The sequence below is a fragment of the Globicephala melas genome, chromosome 12 (assembly GCF_963455315.2).
Source record: "Globicephala melas chromosome 12, mGloMel1.2, whole genome shotgun sequence".
NCBI lineage: Eukaryota > Metazoa > Chordata > Mammalia > Artiodactyla > Delphinidae > Globicephala > Globicephala melas.
In genome coordinates, this window is record NC_083325.1 from 39,129,828 (window position 1) to 39,150,445 (window position 20,618).

General features: G+C 46.4%; 1 protein-coding gene across 9 annotated transcripts in view; it reads left to right on the plus strand.

Annotated features, from left to right (window-relative positions):
- The first annotated feature begins 8,828 nt into the window (after positions 1 to 8,828).
- The window catches only part of BCL11A (BCL11 transcription factor A), a 98,449-nt gene continuing 86,659 nt past the window's right edge, over positions 8,829 to 20,618 (plus strand). The window contains exons 1-3 of one of the 9 annotated variants that reach the window (XM_030877299.2): positions 8,829 to 9,127; positions 9,608 to 9,785; positions 16,743 to 17,072. In XM_030877299.2, coding sequence (XP_030733159.1) covers positions 9,731 to 9,785; positions 16,743 to 17,072 — 385 coding nt within the window. In that variant the 5' untranslated portion in view covers positions 8,829 to 9,127; positions 9,608 to 9,730. Of the gene's footprint in view, positions 9,128 to 9,164; positions 9,786 to 12,029; positions 12,096 to 16,742; positions 17,073 to 20,618 lie in introns of those variants that run through there. The other 8 variants (XM_030877301.2, XM_030877304.2, XM_060309355.1 and 5 more) reach the window with 8 other exon arrangements.

Below are 20,618 nucleotides of genomic sequence, written 5' to 3' on the forward strand. Positions count from 1 at the left end.
TTGATTTATTTATGCTAAAATAAAAGAAAAAAAATGAGAGTTGCAAGTTCCCATTAAGGAGAGCTTACTTCCTGTAAAACATATGTTTTAAAATGAGCATATTTTAAATTTTCTAGAATCTTTAAATCAACAAACGCAAAAGATCTACAGTCTTTAGCAAAACCCCTTTATGTGCTTAATATTCGAATAATTAACATATTTGCCTTTTCCCCCCTCATATGTTTACTTTCATAAACTGAGTTTATTTTGAAAATCCACTAATCTTGAATTTTCTCCTACTAATTAAGCTCAGAGTTCAAGATTCAATCTTTTGAGAAGAGAGGGTCGGGATTCTCTTTCCATCATATTTGAAGAGCACATACTGATATTTCCCTTGTTCCCTGAGCAAGGCCACAGAAATCACTGTTTGGGGATGGGTGGGAGAGCAGTTGCCATTATGAGGCTCTGTGAGCCTTGCCTCTTTCAAATGAGAACCAGCTAGAACAGGCCTTGATATTTAAAGAAGGTAGTATCTGGAGAATCAGGCTTCAGAAGTAATCTCTCAGAGTTACTCTGTGTTGTAATGTACTTGGATTTTGGCTGTTTGAATATTTTATTGCATTTCAAAATCTGAGAATTGAGAACAATAAAAAAAATTTTATCTATGGTAGAAAGGATTTTGAAGTTCCCAGGAATCTAAGTGGTCTACTTCATAAGTCTTTATTCATGTATCAGACATTTCCTAAGGTCCTACTCTGTGCTGACGGGTAAAAAGATGAAAAGGATGGAGGCTCTGCCCTATAAGAACTGACAACCCAGGACTTGTCAGGTGATAGCTTTTATGACATAAGTTACTATATGAAATATACACAGAGAAACATGCAATTGTTTCCACCTGACGCAAATGGGCTTGCGGTTTATAATGTATAGTTAGATAGCTGTGCAAATGGCCCATACTTCTTAACTATTTAAAAAGTGAAATAATGTAATTTTCCACTATATGCACATTTAATTTCTTAGTGAGCAGACACAAATACCTGTGTCTTTTTCACCTGCAGCAGCAACAGAAAATGCATTTGTAGAATTCATTCCTTGATTTAACAGTGTTAAATGCCTACTATGTGTTAGGGAAGTGAAATGATACATTCACAATTGCATGTTAGAAATAGTCTCTAAAATTGCCTACAAAACAAATGTAATACGGAAAGCTCATTTCTCAAGAGTAGTTAAGATATTTAATGTCATAAAACAATAGAATTATCACAGATATATACCCATGACCAAACCTCATTATTTACCATTTTCATTTCTGAGAAACCAAGTTCTTTCTCCAACTGGTGTCAGAAGTAACTAGAGCTGTGTCCCCTCAAACTGGTCCTTGCTAAAGGCTTAGAACAGTTCAAATCAGCAATGTGAAGCCAGGGCTACCCAAAGCAAGGATAATAGTGTGCATCAGTATGGCTTTGGCATGTGTGACTTGTGAACTTTATACGATGGGCTTGTGCCTGTGTATGTGTATCTTAGTGCCTTAAAAATGAAAGCCATCCAAGAGCAGAAGCCATGTGTCATGTCTGTTCAGTGCAGTGCTCCATAAAGAAAGAAAGAATAACAGTTCTTAGGACTAGATTCTTCATTTTATAGGAATCTGGAGGCTTAGGTAACTGACCTTGTGCAAAGGATTTTTTTTTTTAAGAGAAAAAGAAAACAGGCAAATTGTATACAACCAGGAATGGGAGACCAGAGAGATTTGTTTATCTTCTACCAAGCTGCCAAAGAAGATGAAACAGAGACAGGCTTTTTCTGCCAGAAAAGTTTCCTTTGCTGGTTTTGGCAGGAAAAAAAATACTGATGATTAACTATCAGGGAAAAAAAGGTGTCTTAAATTCTGGAAAAGGGACCGGAATAGCCGCAGCTCTTCAGTAATCTCTGGGAATGATTGGCGCACATCTGGAATGGTTGTGGGCCTAGGCATTTGTGGGGTTTATGAGAAACTGGCAGAAAAGGAACTTGAGCCTGGTGATGTGTTTTGATGACTGCTTCTCTTTTGTCACCTAGCTAATTCGAGAGGATACCAACCAAAGCTATTGTGAAGTGAGAATGATCAAGGCCCTATGGTCCTTGATGGCCTGATTTGGTGGTGGTCTGATTTCAGACAGAGAGAACAGAGAAAAGGGACTGTTCTTCTGAAAGTGAGAAGGTTTCTAAATGCAGATATGGTTGCTGCACAGTTCTTGATGGGTCTTTTTCTGTATGAAGTCAGTGGCCTTAGGGCCTGCCAGAAACACCCACCCAGGGCCACGTCTTGCTGGGCAGGGGAGGGACATACAGCAGTGTGCATTTGAAAACTTCGTTTTAACTCATCGAGCACCTCATCTTTACGGAATGGCTTTTCTGAAGGGTCAAGAGGTGGAGAAGCAAAGGTTTGAGCTTTTTAGCTTCATCTTTCATCCTATTTCTACTGCACTCTTATGGACGTGTTAACTAGGGAAACCACCCCCCCATCTCCAACCCCTACCGTCACTACCATCTCCACCACTGTCACCTCCATTAACACTACTACCATCACCATGATCACCACCACCATCTTTGTTTTCCTTATGATAGAATCAGTATCAGCCATATCCTCGCTAACAAACATACATTATGGTGATGGTATATCAGGTTAATAGAACATATTTCAAAATTCTGGTCCATTAGATAATCCAAGATAAATTCTTCATCAAACTGTCAACATTCAAAGTCCAGCAGAGACATACATGGTGTTTGTGTAGAGTCCTTGGATAGTCTAGTGCTGACTGCACAGTGCTGGCTGTTGCTTTTCTGAACAAACCAAATGATAACAGGAAAGCTACACATTTTTGAAATAAGATGGTAATATTTCTCTTGTTTTTACTACACAGTTGATAGACAAGATAAAGAAGATTTCAGGCACTTTATTTCTCCTCTTCAGTAAATTTATACTTTTTCATCAGAATGTATACCTCTGCGTATGTGTATGAGGTTGCATTCCTTGACATACAGTCTTGATTTTTTTTTGGTTTGTGTGTGTGTGTTGTCTGTATGTATTCCAGGATAATAACATAGTAAAAAATTATAATAATGGCAAAGAGTACTTGTCCAAATAAAGGACTAGCTGCCTATAAATTTTCCTTTTAGACAGTGAGTGAATTCATAGCTGGAAGTTGGCAATAAGACCATCTGAAACCAGTAAAAATCATTTCTGTGATGTGTAAGGAGGGGAGGGAGGAAGGGAAGGTGGGAGGGAGGGAAGAAGGTGGGGGGAGGAGGGAGAGAGAGAGAAAGGGAGAGAGAGAGGAAATATCTCCAAAAGCTCTTCCTCTACTGAGTTATTCTTTTATAAAACAACTTCACATCTGGACTGATAACTTGAATTCCACCCAGTGCCATTTAAATAGCCCAAGTTATAAACCTCTTAAACTTGGGGTTTATAATAGAAACACTGACAGACCCCTAACTATAGTGCCTCTGCAGTAATGAAAGCACAACTATTTCATTATAGCAGTGTCTGGCAGGGCTGCTATAATTAAGAGTCTGTCAGTGTTTCCATTATAAACCCAAATTTTAAGAGGTTTTTAACTCACATTGTTTTAAATCACATTGGGCTGAAACTTGCTGTACAAAATGTCAGACCAGATGTGTGTGTGTGTGTGTTGCTTTTCCTCTTATTTACCCCCTCCCCACAAGAAAAGGGAAATAGGTGAAGCTTGTTTTTAAGACTGGGTGTGAAAAACATGTATGTAAAAAAATTATTCCCTTGTTAAAAGCAAAAGATCTATTGGGGGAGGGTGCACAGAAAATGAAGTTTGAGATACTTTTCATTTTTGTTTTTTCTGATTGTATTTTTTCCTTTAGAAGGGCTCTCATTTGGGAAACCAGATTTGAACATATCCAAAAAGCAATGTTACAAAAGTGAATCTTATGATACCCGGTTCTTGACACTGGTTTATTTGGACGATAATTGATTATGTAGGCTGCTGGAGGTGATGAAAATATCTTGCATTGTATTCTTAAGTGTTCAGCCGTTTTGATCTTTGGGGTAATCTTTTGGAGCTCACCATCCTTGGTGGGAATCACTTTTAGGCTAAAATGTACTCTTGTAACAGAGTTGCCTGATGAAAGCCTTATTGGCTCTGGGGGAGACTAATAGAATTTGTATGGTTATGTTGGTTTCATTTATGTGGTGATAGGATTTATTCACTTATTCACTCAAAAACCATTTATTGAGAATCTACTGTGTGCTAAGCATTGCATTTGGACGTTTCTAATGCGGTCCATTGGACTGGTTTCACTGCCCAGCACGTATGTGTCTTTGATGTCAGTGTTAGGGAGCTAAATTTCAATGTTCTAACCAGAACTCCTTGCTGTCTTCAAAGGAGCCTCTTACTTAAGTGGTGAGACTGCTGCCCACGCCCCCCTCCACACACACATTGTTGACTCAGCACACAGCAGCCCAGTCTAGAGGTAAGTATAGACTTATTTAGAGAAGATTCAGCTTTTGACTTCCTACTTTCCCTCCCTTCCTCCCTCCCTTCCTTCTTTCCTTCCTTCCCTTCTTTCCTCCCTTCTTTATTTTTTTGAGGGGCTCCATCCAGGTATGTGAAGTAGCCTGCCAGTCCCCTAAAGGCCCAGGGAGCCTCTGGAGAAATGCCATACTAACTGTTCCCCCGGAACCCCACTGGAGGAAGTCTGCCTTTTCAGGTGTAGACACTGCCCTCCAGGGGCCTCCTTAGGTCCCAGGCTCTGGATCACACTGTGAGCAGAGGAGGAAGAAATGTTATAGGGGGGTCAGGGCTGAGGAAGGCTGGGGAGAAGAGGGGACTGTGGCCCTCATGCTCACCTTTCAATTTGGGGCCCCCACACAAAGCCCACCCCCTTCCTCAAGCACAACCTCCCTTCCTTTTTAAAATTAATTTTCCTTTGTCTTAACAACACCCTAGCACTCCCACCCTTAAGAACCCCAAAACCTATGCCAAGTGATGAACCCAAACCTAAGTTTTATTTTTATCAAGATGACTGCCCATTCTTTATTTTCTGAAATTACATTAGGAAGAAAAAAAAGAAGAATGAAGTAAAAGCAAGGTGGGAGCGATTGTATTAACCATTCATTCAGTCATTCATTTATTTATCTTTAAGGCTATAAAGGTGTTTCCTGCTAAAGGCAGACAGTGAATATTTTATTTGAATCTTGTAGTTTCCATCAGACCTTTTAACCCTTCATTCTCCAGCTCAGCCCGAGTCCCCCGTGCCAGGCGATCCTCCACACGAGGGCTGGGACTGTATTAAGTCTCCCTCTTGGAGCTGTTTGTTGACCACATTCACGTTCAGAGCCCTGGAGCTAAAAGCACTTTACACCATAAAATAAAAGCACTGTCTTTTTTTCTAAAAGGTTACGTCTGGAGGCCACGCGGCTCATACTTCATACCGAAAACTACTGAAAGGACTATGAAATCCTCTATGATTTACAGTCTCTCACTGCATTAGGGTATAGATCTACTCGACTCTAAAAATACGGTGGGTTTCTAACCGACGTGAATATATGTGCATTATTTCAGAAGGTCTGTTAGAAAACTTGTCAACACATTATAAAGCATAAAACAGGACTTGGCTATTAAGTACGAGATCAGAGGCAGAATATATACTGCAGGAAGTCCTGGGGAGTCTCCTCCGCGGGCAAGATAGAAAGGGGGAGGAGGGGAGGGGAGGGGTCGTCTGTTGGCCTGGAGTTTACACGCAGTGTCGTCACCAAAGGTTTGGGAAAGAGCCCACAGAGCGTATTAGCTCCTCAGTGGAATCAGCAAAGGTTCTACAGCTCCAAATGAAGTTAACCGAACGGCCATAAAATAATTTTAACGTTGTCATAATTTATTATTTTCTGAAAGCTACTTTTGGAAAGTAAATATACTTATTGTGTATCCAAGTGTGCGCGTTTAAAGTGACCTTTCACCCCTCTACAAACCCACCTGCATCATTAATCAATACTTACGTAATATTTTCAAAGCTCTTAAAACAACACATTTTTATTTCTTTAAACACACATACAAACGTTCCCCCTCCCCCAGTTTTGGGCGCTTTAGCGAGCATCCAGTAGCAATGAGGGAGGGGGCGTCACTCGTAGGGGCGAGCAGGAGGGAGCGCGAGTGGGGGTCCGCGACGAGGAGGGAATCAAATGCCGATACACAGCCCTGGTTTTCTGGACTGGGTGAAATCAGGCTGGGGGAGGGGCGGGAGTGGAGGGCAGTTCCTATTTCACTCTGGGCATTTTATGATGGTGAAATTAAATATATGTTAATGGTGGAAACGTCGCTACTTACCTCTCCATGGGTACCCAGGGAAAGCAGCTGCAAAACTGGGTTTTAAATGTTATGTTTTAACATGTGGTTTCGGAAGGAACCCCCTGGAATCTGAAACAAGTGCAGGAACATAGCAGACCTACTTGTAACTAAGTGCCTAATTTGCTATGATTTTTTTTAAAAAGAAAATCAATAAAATGTTGCCAGTTATTTATTGGAAATAACCACAGATAGCGGCCCTGATAGGGTGCCGGTTTTAGAGAGCACACAATTGTGTAATGAATTGTAATTCAGAAGACTGTTAAATGTGAACCACAGAACCTTTCAGAGGTAATAAAGTCATTACTTTTTACACTACAGCCAACCCTGAAAAGCTTTATACACACCATTATATATAAATCATACATATATATTTCCAGAACACACATTCACCCATTTATATACCTTTTCTATATATGGACTTTTATGGAGGGATGGGAAAAATATTTAAATTTGAAAAGCTCGGTTCCGAAAGAATCTGACTGACTATTGTTACCTGAAGGGGCTTTTATTTTATTTATTTTTCAAAGGCCTCCAGTTGTACTTTTTTTCTCCCTCTCCTCACCTTCCCTCCAACCATTCTCCTCCACGTCCCGCTCCCCCCACCCCTGCCCTGCAATAACATTCTTTTGGTCGCTCCAAGGCTAGTGGAACAAGACAAAAAAATAGACAGTAGTGGAAAAGAGATGCTGACCTGCTCTGAAGAACTCGTGAAAAAGGGGAAATGGTGTAACGCACACGCTACCGTGCTTTACTGCAAGTGAATCTTCCTGCTTCTTAAACAGGGTTTTAGTTTCTCCCCCCCTTAAACTGGAGGAAAACAATAACAACAAACCATATTTACACAAACCCAGTCCAGCCCACATCTCTCCTAATGTTGAGCATCAAAACCTCCTTTTCTTCCTTAGAGGGGCCCGAAGCTTCGCCGAGCTAGGCAAATCAGTTATTTTCTAATGGGTTTGAAACTTTATGAAGGCAACATATGAATAAACAGCCGCTGGCCGGCGCGGCTCGGAGATGCGTGCGCGCATGCAAGCCCGGGGCCCTAGCTTAAAACAATAAAGCCCCGCGCCGGGTAGGTGAATTTACGAAAACGACGTCCCTTAGACTGAGGAGGGGGAAGAGAAGACACAAGGGGTTGTGGAGCCGCTTGGAGGAGAGCGAAGGAAGGCTCCTCGCTCTGCAGACACACACTCACACACGTCCACCTGCAGCTCGGAGTGTCGCGGGCCGCGGCTCTCCGCCTCCACCCTGCACCCTCCGCGCCTCCCTTGGACCTGAGTCCATTTTCCTCTCCCCCAGTGCCCTTCCGGATCTGGAATCGCAGCGCGGTCTCGGCGTCGGCGTCGGCTGAGGCTACAGGGTGGCGCAGGCAGGCGGGGAGGCTGGGAGGCGGGGGACGCCGGGGGACTTTGCGGGCACGTTTCTGAATAAACTTTCCAATCGCAGGGGGTGCTGTTGCTGTACATTTTACGTAAAACTGAAAGTATCCCACGCCAGAGTGAAGCCCGCTTTTTGACAGCAGTAGCGCGCGCGCGCGCGCATTAAAGAGACAGGGGTTTATTTCCAACAGGTCTTCCCTAATTTCCTGGGAACGTCTGCAGAAAGGCCAGAAGGGGGGCTGTGGGCTCCGGGGTGTGCGGCTCCGCCCGGGGCGTCCGGGGAGCGTGGCGCTGACCCGGGGCTGTCACCCCATCACTGTGGCTTCCCCGCTGCTCCCGCGAGCCAGTCGCTCTTTCTTCATTCCCCATTTTCTTTCCCCGGGTAACAGCACTGGACTAGTTGTGCTCTGCCTGTAAGAAACACTTTCTTGCCATTCCTCGGTGCTTTTGCAGTAGCTCTGGAGTGGGAGGGGGTGTGTCTTTCCTTGGGACCTGGCTTGGGGACCTCCCGCGGCCCCGGGAGCAAGTTCCCAGGGACTGGCACTCCCGGGACTGCCCGGGCTTTGTCCTCTGGCCGGCAGCAGCTCCGTTGAGGTGGACGCCTCGGCGCCTCCCTCGCCCTGGGTCCGGGCACTCCACTCCCGGGGCGGGAACCTGCCCCGAGTCCGGCTCCCTGTTTTTTATTCCTCGGCCTTTCTCTCCCTTTCCGCGACCGTTGAGAGCCTCGACTCCCTGCTCCCAGTTGCATTCAGACCCTATCGTTTGTCGGGACGTTCAGATCCCCGGCCCCCCTGCTTGGCCTGGGGGTCGCCCTCCCGGCCCTTAGGCCCTGGTCTGCACCGCTTCCCTCGCCCTTGCCCCCTCTCTCCAGGCCGCTCGGGCTCCCGGAGGCCCCGGCGCTGCCCTTCCGGACCCGCAACCCTCCAAACTTGAGCTGGACTCTGCTTCGCCGCGCGCTCCTTCCCGCCTCCCCTTGCCTGCCGCGTAGCTGTAAGTTGGAGGCTCAGCTCTCAACTTCGGGTGATTTTTCTTTGCCATTCTCTCCTCGGGCAAAGTTTCCCGAGCGCAGCCGCGGCCTCAAGGCTTTTGCTTCGGCCCCTGGCGTCCGCACGCGGGGTGCGAGCGCGGCGGCGGCGGAGAGGGGAAGTGGGTGTGCGCACGCAGGAGGGTGTCCGGGAGCAACTCTACCTGGCTTCCCTCCGCCCGCGCTTCCCCGGCCCCTGCAGCCTCCCCATACACTCTGTTTTTGTTTGTTTGTTTGTTTTGTTTTTTAAATTTTAAATAATCTTTCATTTTAGGGTCCGCATGCGGGGGTGGGGAGCAGGGCGCACGTCTTGCTCCCCACCCCCTCCGCCCCCGCCACCCCTTTCTTCTCTCCCGGCCACGCCGCTGCCTCGGCGCTTGCTGCGGCCACTGGTGAGCCCGCGGCCCCAGCGCCCCCTCCCCTCGGCCCGCCCCTCCCACGGGGGCCGCGTCTGGCGTCTGCGGAGCCCCCCGCCCCGCACCTCCCCCGCCCCGCACTGGCCATTGGCTTGTCCTGGTCTCTTTTTCATGTCCAGCCCCTGATGTGTGTCCATTGGTGTGAGCTTCCCCTTCCCTCCTCCCCTTCTCTCCTGCTCGCCCTGCCCATGTTTTGTGTGTCTCTGTCCATCCAGACTCCTGACGTTCAAGTTCGCAGGGACGTCACGTCCGCACTTGAACTTGCAGCTCAGGGGGGCTTTTGCCATTTTTTTCATCTCTCTCTCTTTCTCTCTCTCTCCCCCTCTATCTCTCCTCTCTCTCTCTCTCTCTTTTTTTTTTTTTTTGCTTAAAAAAAAAAGCCATGACGGCTCTCCCACAATTCATCTTCCCTGCGCCATCTTTGTATTATTTCTAATTTATTTTGGATGTCAAAAGGCACTGATGAAGATATTTTCTCTGGAGTCTCCTTCTTTCTAACCCGGCTCTCCCGATGTGAACCGAGCCGTCGTCCGCCCGCCGCCGCCGCCGCCGCCGCCGCCGCCCGCCCCGCAGTCCACCATGTCTCGCCGCAAGCAAGGCAAACCCCAGCACTTAAGCAAACGGGAATTCTCGCGTAAGTAACCCAATAATAGTAATAATAATTATTAATAATCACAAGAGCGCGCAGGACGAGAAGCAAGAGAGAGGGGGAGAGAGGGGTGTGTGCATGCATTTAAAATTTTTTTCACGAGAAAAAACCTCCGAGCGTCGGGATAAAAGAGATTAAAGGGAGAGGGGGGAAAAAAAACCCAGTCTCATCCCATCCCGAACCATAGCCTTATGTACACTTTTGGGATAGCACGAACCTTTTAATTTTATTTAATTTTACAACAATTTGACTGCTCCTCTTTCCTGCTTTCCTCTGCTTTATTTCGCTTTTCGAAAAGGAATGCAATGATTTCCCCTCCAGTTTTGCAAAATAATGGACAATGCTGTGGATGCTAACAACTCTCGTGCAAACCTAGGGGAGGGAACTGAAGGGGAAAGGGGGGTTGCTTCCACTCGCCGTAGGAAGAAAAACGGGGGGGTGGGGAGCCCAAGTCTAAAAAAAACAATTCCCAGGGAGAAAAGAGGTGAGACTGGCCCTCGGACATCAGCGCGCTCACGGTCAAGTGTGCACCGGGAGGAAAGTAGTCATCTCCACAATAGTGAGAAAGTGGGATTCTGGGAGGGGGCCCCCGGCGTTCTGGAGTCTCCCGAGTCTGGAGAGGGGCCGCGGCGGCAGGGAGAGCTTGGGCAACCGGGAAGGATGGGAGCAGCGGCCGGCGCTGCCGCCTTTTGTTCCGGCCCGAGGTGGGTGTTTGTCCCGCTGCCTTTTGTGCCGGCTCCTCGCGCTTGCCCTCCCGCGCCGCCGCCGCCGCCGCCGCCGCCGCCGCCGAAGGGCAGGAGCAAGGGACGGGGGCGAGCGGGAGAGGGAGGGAGGGCGCTCTGGCCGCTGCCGCCCGGGTTGCCGCTGCCCGCCCCTCCCGGCCGAACCTCAGTGGCGGCGAGAAAACGTGAAAAATAAATAAAATAAAACAGGGCAAAATTTCTTGCCCCACAACAGAAGCCTAACGCTCCGCCGGCCGTTTTCTGCCACGCTCTCCTCTTTGGCTCCCCCATCGCCCCCCTCCCCGCAAAAATCTCACAGTCTCTAATAGAGGGGATAAAATACAATTATCTCCTTCACCAAAACCTCTTTAGTTGCAAACTTAGAGCGCCGGCGGCACAGAGAGGGAGCGAGGAACTCCCTCCTCTTACTATTTTTTGGAAGATTTTCAAAAAAAGTGGAAGTGGATTTTGATTGGGAAAAATCTCGTGTCTGAATGTTTACAAGCACCGCGTGTGCGGGAGCCTCCTGCCAACAAACAGACAGAGGACCGAGCGCGGCGCGGCAGCCCGGGAGCGGGCGGCGGCTGCGGCCGGGCCTCGCCGGGGCCTCGCCGGGCCTCGCCGCGCCCCCGCCCCGCCCGGGATCGCCCACCCGGCGCCCGCCGCCCGCCCGCTGGCACAGCGGCAGGCCGTGCAGCGACTCAGCGCCAGCCGGGTCGAGGGTCCTCTCTGACCCCCCAGCATAATGCCCAGACCTCCTCCCTGCCATCCCTACTGCGAAATCGGCTGGGGAGAAACTCGGCTTTGCAAAGCATTTTTATTTTGCAGAGCAGCCGTAAAAGCGAGTTCTGTCCGCCCCCTACCCCCGACGCCTCTAGCCCCCAGCTCGGGGAGGCGGAGAGGTCACCACGTGCTTTCCTTGCCCCCCTCCCACCGGGACAGGCCACCAGCCCCCAGCTCCTGAGCGCGGCCAAGCCAGGTGGGGGTGGGTGGTAGGTGGTACGGGAGTAGTATGTTCGAGTATGCTTTTGGGGAGTGTTCGACCCTGGGACTCCACGCACCCCTCCCTTGAGTTCTTGTCCTCTACCACGGGCCTGTGTCGGTCAGGGGACCCTTGTGAGTCTATATTGGGGGTGGGGGTGGGTGGGTAAGTGGGTTGCTGTCTCCTGGCTAACAGAATGCGCCTGGAAAGGCAGGCGGTGGGCACTTAGGAAAGTTTGGCTGCAAGGGAAAGAAAGGAATGAGAGGGCCCACCTCCTTCCCCCTCCTCATTCATGACCCTTATTTTAATTTTTGCTGCAATTTTAAAGGACCACCCTATACCCAGTTCTGTATTTTTTTAAAGGGGTGTGTGTGTTTGAGGGGGGTGCGCAGAGGGAATTGAATTTTTCACTGGGCCCTGGAACTTGTCACACACTTCGAAAGCTCCCCCGCCCGGGCACGTTGCGGGGCCCTCCCTCTCCCCACCCCCGCGCATCCCTCCCTCGCCGCTCTCCCCCGCCCCCAACTCCCCCGGCCGCGCCGGATGCGGAGCAGACGCGGCGCGCGGCGGTGTGAAGTTACAGCCCGGCAGGTACCGGCGGGAAGGAAGGGCAGTGTTCGCAGCACTCGGGAAAGCTGGGCCCTTCTTCGGAAGGATGCACTGGGGGCTCAAAGGACGGACTAAGGCGTGCAGTCCGGGCTGCTCCCCCGTCCCCCACCCACCCTGGGCCCATCCGGAGATATCCCAGGCTGGGTGGGTCATCCCCCTCTCGCCGTGTCTCAGGGCTGGCTTTGCGTTGAGGAACCAGTTTGAAGGGCGTGCGGTCGTCTGTCCTTTCTAATTTTCTGGGTGCGCAGGGGGGAGCGGGAGCCATTCCGGTCTTCAGGACCCCCTTCCCCTCCCCGCCCCCATCCTCCGCTTCTTGGGCTGGCTGAGCCATTCGGTCGCTAGGAGGCAGAACAAGATCAAGAAAGCTCAGCGAACTTGAACCTGTACCAGAGCCTCCCCCACCCCCGCTCTGCATTTCTCGGCCGGGAGGGAAGAGCTTTGCGAGGGTGGGGGTGGGGGAAACGGACGGTTAGGCAGAATTCCCTTTCTCCCCCCTCCCTCCCATCACCCCTTATGTCTTTGTTCTTCATTTTGACTTTAAAAATGCTTCTTGCCAGGGCTGCAGAGAAGCGCGCGGCCGACACCCCCGGGCTCCGGAGTGGAGTGCAGTTTTCGTTCTCTTTCGGGCGGGCATTTTTGGTAGGGAGGAAAGGGGAGTGCGCGCTCTCCAGCTTCGGGGCAAGGCCAAAGGGCGGGATCCGGCAAGTTTGCACTTAGTCTCCAGGTTCACTTCTTCCACCCCCTCACCCCCATGCAAAGCACGGACCGAGGCGGCCACTGCGGGCTTGCAGGGCTGCTCTGCAGCCCGACCCCCCCCCCCCCACCGGCTCCTCCGCCTCCTGCAGCTCTCGCCTTGAAGCCCGAAATCACAACAATAGTAATAGTTATCATCATAATGATGCGGGCAAGCGGCGTCATTAATAATGAATAACCGCAGCAGCCGCCGCCGCGCTGCGCACACCGGTGCCGGGAATTGCGGGAGAAGGGCATTTGCAGAGATCCCTCAAAGTAAAAAGTGTGAGCCTCTGGACACAGAATGAATTTCAGGACCCGCGCTTTTGGTGTGTGCGTTGATACCGAGACAGCACCCGGTTAACCTGCCGAGTTTTCCAAGCCTCACTTCCCAGTTCTCCAACTGGTGGTCCTGGGGAACCGTCGTCACCCCGCGGCCACGCAGGACCGCCGTGGAGGCAGCAATCGGGTCCCCAGGCTGCCCGCCGCCTCCCGCCCCGGGCTCCCGGCCCCACGGCCCCGCGGCAGCCGCTGCACGTGTTCCCAGCGAGCGCGGCCGGAGCCTGCGGCCAGCACGCTGCTCGCTTTGTGCCTCAGAGTCCCAGCGCCCAACTTCACTTTCCGCACTGCCCACCCCCGCCGGCCCCCCTGCCCCCGGCCTCTCGCCCCTGCCTTCGCTTTTGTTTCTTTGCTTTTTTCTCTCTGCATTTCAGCCTCGGTTTGCTTCCTTACCCTGTTAAGACAATCAAAGGGAAGGACTTGGAAAGCAAACTTGAAGGCAGAGCTCTCTTTCCCCCTCCCCCTCCCCCTCCCCAGCAGCCCTCGTTTCGCTAGCTCCTTCCTCCTTCCCTACATTTCTTCTAAGGCTTTTTTTTTTTAAATTTATTCCTTTGCAACTGCAGAGAGAGGAAGGAGATCTCAGTCAGCCGCTGGGGCATTGAGACGTTTCAGTCAGTCTTGCTGTTTGAACGCAGAAGCATTTTATTTTCAATTTCTTTTTCCCCTTGTAGAGAATTCGCGGCTAATTATTATGATTATTTGCCCACTCCTTTCCACTTCAATCCTGGACTCCCCGCTTTGTAGCCAGAGCTTAGGCCGGAGCTTAGAAACGGTGGTTGTGTGGGAGTGAAGGAGGATGGAATTGAATTGAGGGAGGGGGTAAAATGGCTGAGGTTAGGAATGTTTTTAGGGAAAGGGGAATTTGCATTAAAATACAGAGAAATTATCAGAGCCCAGAAAGGAAATGTTGATTGCCACTGAGAAAAGATGTCAATGCAAATCAGTAGACTACAGCAAGAGAATTGTATTTTCATATTTTCTTTGTGCCCCACTTCGTCTGATTTTTAATAATATAGTAGCAATGATAAAACATTTTGGTATTTCTCTGAACATCACTAGCCAAATGTTTAGCAGGGAGCCTGATGTTAACCGTATTTCATACATTAGGATATAATTCTTGTTAATTAGCAATAATTTATGTTAAGAGCATAGAAAATGTTGAGGTTATAGGTTTTATATCTGTACATTTGATCATCTTGTTATTTTCAAGAACTTTGCCTCCTATAAAATTAATTAGGTGAAATGTGGAGGTGTAATCAGCAACCTCTGAATTACCACTTCATTTCCTGGTTTTGATTGTAAATCAGTTCAGTCACTACATTTAGAAGACTTTAACCAAGTCTGTTTTGTACCACATTACCTTTAACTGTTTGATAACTAGGGGAATATCTCCTTTTGCTCCCAAATAATATTTCCATTTTCAGAAATGTGTCAGGGCTTGGGAATAAAAAACAAATCTTAACGGTGGAGTTTAAAAACATGTTTTTGTGCAAAGGTTCTATGTACTACTAACTTTAATAAAATGAAGTATTTTTCCGGAGTCTTTCTTCAATCTGTAAACCTCAGAACTTGTAGTTAATGCTGAACAACAACAACAAAAGCCACATTTGTTAATGTGTACTTAAAATTCTTAATTCACATAGGAGGGATCTTGGAGAATGACTTCCTTATTCAGTTCCTCACTTGGTCACAATGAAAGCAAATAGGAGAAAAATGATATAGAAGCACAATGCAAAAGCTTTCTGTTTGTCTCCTTTTATTTGAGAAGTATGCATGTGTATTTATCTTTTGGTCAGTATGTTGGGCACAGAAATATAAGTGCTTACTTTGCTGTCTTTATTAGTAGGAATATAACCTTCATATTCCTGTGGTGACCTTATGTTAAATTAGGAGGAGTACCAGAGGCTAGAAATTATGACATGTCCTACTTGAGCACAGGTGCAGCTAGGCAGGGCTCTCTCAATATTATTTCACCCAGCACATCTGGGAGTTACTCCAGATCTTCCCCCTCAATATTCAGTCTGGATAGGGTTGAAATAAATTTAACCTGAGTTCACTGGATTTTTGCACTTTATCAAAATCTGTTCCAATATTCTACACTCAAATTAAAATCTATTTTTTGATTCTCTGTGGCTTTAAGTTCATTAAATGTGAAATTGGCAGCTTGCTAAAGAAGGTCAGACTGATTAACTGTTTAAGACTTGTACATTATCTGCTTCAGTTTTATTAACTGGCAGCATCCTGGATATGTTTCATATTTTGTAATTTTGTGTGTGTGTGATAGAGTAAGCATAAGGTTTTAGGAGCAGAGACTTACCAACTCTCTTTTCCCCTTTGGAAGTTTAAAAAAATGATAGAAGCTGTTCAAATAGATGCTGGAGTATTTTGGTGCACGGTTAAAAAAAAAAAAAAAAAGGAAACAGGAATGAAAGACATATCTACCTTGTTATACCATCCGCTGGTGATTATGTGTGCAGAAATAGTCCCATAATGAAGCGTTCTGGAGCTCATTCAGAAAATTAGACAACTTTGACAACATTAGGCAAAGTATTTCAAGTCTAAAGAAAGGACTTCTCAGCCTTGATCTGAAATGTGGCGTTTGCTTGACCATTCTGATTTTTACGTGATGGGGGCCACCAACTGCAAACATGTTTAGAATATTTTAGACATTCCTTTCTTCAGAATGAAAAAATGACTAATTGGCTTATTTTCTTAAGTACTCAAAAGTATCCCATTTAGCTAATGTGTCTGAGAAGAATTGCCAGTGAATTTGGTATTTCTTTGATTTTGTGGCACTGCTGAGAGTGAGATCAGAAAGGTTTTTGGCACTGTGAATTACGCTGCGTTATGATTATTATTTAGATCTGTTTCACAGGTGAATGCAGTCTTTTTCTTATTACGGCAGTGTAAATGTGGCACATTTTCTGTGTGATGTAGTAGCTTTCTAATTTATGAAGCCATGTCTCTGTATATTTAGAGTATATATGTTCACACACAAAGGGTGTGTGTGTGTGTGTGTGTGTGTGTGTGTGTGTGTGTGTGTTTATTCACCTCTCCTTTTATTCTTGGGCACAATAGACAACTTACTCTGTATGAAAAAGAAACAAATTTGGTTTCAATCCATGTTTTTACCAGGTTTTTTGGGGGGTAGTTATTATTTAAGCTTACTTTATGTTGCCGCATTAACTATTTATTTAACAGTCACATTCTTTCTAAACTTACAAACCAGAAACATTGTGTGTGTGTGTGTGTGTGTGTGTGTGTGTGTGTGTGTGTGTGTATGTGTGTGTATGTGTGTGTGTTTTCTCTGGAAGTATGCAAGTCAGGCAGTTTTCTTTAAATATATGATGATTTGCCTCATTGATAAATTTGCTTTCTTGTTGACAGTTTCCACATCCGTGTACATTTTATACGCTGACATTTTTCTGGGCATTAAATGGAGGAGGCTAGAAACCCTTTACATAATGTGCTGGGATGGAATGGGGTTGAGAATGTATTTCCCCGTATTCTTTCCTTTCTGGCACTCTAATAATTGTGCTTTTGTTTCTTCAACCACAGCCGAACCTCTTGAAGCCATTCTTACAGATGATGAACCAGACCACGGCCCTTTGGGAGCTCCAGAAGGGGACCATGACCTCCTCACGTGTGGGCAGTGCCAGATGAACTTCCCATTGGGGGACATTCTTATTTTTATCGAGCACAAACGGAAACAATGCAATGGCAGCCTCTGCTTAGAAAAAGCTGTGGATAAGCCACCTTCCCCTTCACCAATCGAGATGAAAAAAGCATCCAATCCCGTGGAGGTTGGCATCCAGGTCACGCCAGAGGATGACGATTGTTTATCAACGTCATCTAGAGGAATTTGCCCCAAACAGGAACACATAGCAGGTAAATGAGAAGCAAGGAGAAAAGCTGTTTGCATGTTTTCTTTTCATTTTCAGAGGCGCTGTAGCCAAGCACTAAGGAGTGGTGAAGTGCTTTCTGTATTTCTCCATGTGACTGTCCATGACAGCCCTGTAATGTTAAAATAAGCATTCTTATTGCTTATGTCCAGAACACATAAAAATAAATATTTTCCACTTCACCGAATCAAATGTAGGCAGAATAGGTTACACACACCTGATACCCTCTCTCTGGATCTGCTGATTCTGAATTTCTTTCCTTTTCTCTCCCCTTCTCATTTTTAAGTGTTGAACCTTACTACACCTAGCCCAGTTTCCAAGGTCCATTTCCAGCCTTGGTGACAAGTCAGAGGCAAAGTGGCTGTATAGGCATTTGTAGTTCAGCCAGTGACCTGTTTGAGTCAGAATACTTGATCAGACGTCCCTAGGGGTGCAGTTTGTTCTCGATGTTTCCATGAAGTTGGGTGGGCTGGAAGGGCATTTTGGAGGGGCTGGAAAGAGTTAACTGAGTTTCAGGGCTAGCCTTGGATCCATATTGGCTGTCAGCCCGTATGGGGCTGTAATTAAACACAGCCCCGTGGTGGGATGACACCGTGACCTTGACTTTAAGATGCCATTTTCGACTGGCCAGGCCAGAGTAGAGAGGGCAGTTGCTGAAGCGCACAGACATGCTTACTCGAAAAGTTTAAGGGCATGTTGGAAATTTCAAAAGGTTGGTTTGACAGGAACGGCTGCTCCCTGCAGCCTGCCTCCTCAGCTAAATGATAAATGCTTCTCTGTGCTCTCTCTTGTCTCTGATGTGGTTTTGACAGATGTATCTTGATTTTGTTTGTGGTTTACACAACCACATGTCACCCTTACAAATGTCCAGTGCAGACTTCCACTGTTTCTGCTATAACATAATGTAAAAATTCTCTTGGAAAAATATATACACACGTTGAACAGCTCTGCTTCCTTTGGTTAATCTTAGCAGAAAGGTAGCTAGGGGTGTGGGTTTCTCAACAGCTCAAGGGAAAAGGAATTAATGGCTAACAGAGGGACTTAAATCCCCACTCTAAGTGATAAACAGCAACACTATACAGCGACCCTTAAAACATTTTTAAAAATGAAACAACGGTGATTTAATGTCCAAGATGAAGTGAATGCAGATTCTGTGGTAACAAAACCGGCATGCCTGTCGGTTGGTCACTCCCCTCTATTTCCCCTGCTGCTGCCCCCAAAAGGCAGAGGGTTTGTTCAGTTTTAGGAAGGGTAGTGCATAGAATCAATTGATTCATTGGAACTTGTCCCTTCAACCTAGTTTGACCACAGAGTTGAACTGTAGTGGGTCAGTAGTCCAGAGGGGATTAAATGTCGTATTATTTCTCCTCCCCCTCTCTGGAATTTGATCATTAAAATCAAACGTGGCATTTTTTCTTTCTCTTTTTTTTTTTTTTTTTTTTTAATGCTACCTGCAACAATACTCAGATACTTTTCCTTTAGTGAAATGAGAAATCTGCTGCCAGGGAAGGTGCATTCACAAAATATTTTTCTCGAATCCACCACATGTAGCTTATATGACATGCAGGTTAAGATTTTATCCACCCCTCCCTGCCCCCCAGCAGGATATGGCAATGACCATTTCCATGTGCTGTCTTGTGACTGGAAGGAAAATGAACAGAAGTGTAAGGCATGATTAATGAAGCAAGAGCAAGCGGAAGGGGATTTGTCGTCTTAGGAGATCCAAAGCCTTTCTAAATCACCAAATATGGAGTAACACTTGCGTGATGTAACATCGTATTTACATATCGAGCTGCTCGTTTAAAAGACAAAACACAGTGTCTGTCAAGCAAGAATTAAAACCACACTCCTTACTGAGGTCCCAAGTAGGTTACTCAGTCTCAGATTAACCAGCTTGAAAATTCTGTGCCTCTGTACTTAGAGGAGAAATCTAAAAGCTGGGGGGAAGGCTCTCTAGTGAAGGCTTTTCGCTGTCCCAGTTGTAAATCTACGTAGGGAAGAAGAAGAGATATTTTCCTTAACTCTCTGGTTGTCATAAAGGTTCTTTTTTTTTTAAGGACTAGTGCAGTAAGAGAGCTCAAAGAAGCCCCCCAAAAAGCACATTTAAAATATGTTTTATAGGGCTAATGCTAAGTAATTACACTGAGATGAAGAGCTACTTAAGCTATCTGAGATATTCAGTGGGTGCACCAGTGCTGCGACCCAGGTGAGGTAAACCTTTCATTCACGAATAATTACAAAGTCTTGATTCCTTTCATTGTGTGTAATCACCTGTTCCCACCCTGGAATTGGCTGAACGTAAATAGCGTGGTCGCATCGCAAAGCGAGATGTCAGTAACTAGAGTCACGACTTTTCATAATTCACGGTAATGAATTAAGGAGTTTCCTATGGTGAAATTAACGTTCTGCCATCGCACGTAAATTAAGATGCCCTGGCCCTTAGGTGCCTCTGAAGCGAAGTTCTGGAAGACGGCTGTGTATTCCCAGCCCATTTCTCTAGAGCACGTCTTCACAACTCCCAAGTCTGCTTTTCTTTTTACGGTGAGGAGGGAAACAATAAGAGTAATCATTCAGTAGATATTTGAATTGTGTCACAAGAAGAAAGGAGGAGCAATGCTCTGTATTAGGAAAGAGGTATATTGATGAATCTCTAGAAGAATATGTTTGGCAGCCATATAAGAGGTAGTTATTTAAATACGCTGTGTAGGAAAGGCCTTATTAAAGTGCTGTAAGTTGGATGTGAGCTTACTGTGTGCTCTGTGCTGTTTTATAGGCAGGAAGCTGGAATCAAACAGTGACAGATCTTCTTCCTGAGATAAATAAAGCTTAGAATTTGGGGCTTTCACACAGGAGATTGAGTGTCCTTTAAAACTTCAGTAAGATGGTGTGGGTTTTGGCTGTACATAGGCCTCTCAAAGCCGAGTATTTTTTAGAAAGGATGATTTTTACCTGATTGAATACACACGTATATGTTGATCAGGTTTTTTTTTTTTTTTCATTTCATTCAAAATATTGTGTGACTGTGATCCACTGAGACCACTGAAGTCATACTAATTTAACTGGAAATGGGCAGGTTATATTGTGCAGGGCCCAGTTCATCAATGTTATGTGTCAGATATCCACCATCAGATATCAGCAGCCTTTGACTGGCAGTCAGGGCTTTTAATTAGGGTTTTGTTTTGTTTTCTAGACTCCTGTTTTATGAGGGGGAAATATTCATTGAAATTAGTGACTGTGGAGCTGCTGTTCACTTAGAGAAAAGGCCAAAAAATATTATCCCACAGTGTCAGCTTTGAGGTTTTGGCTGTTGCACATAGAAATCTTTAAATTAGGGTTGGGCTGTCATAAAGTTAGCTTTTTGAGAGAATGGGAGAAAATATGATTAGTCCTGTAAAGTGTAGTGAAGTCTCTTGCTATTGATATATAACATTTTTTCTCTTTAAAATCATGAACATAGACATTGATGTCAGGGCATTGAAAAATTATTTGCCTAGACAATACACCTCATACCCAGATAATAATATGTAAGCCA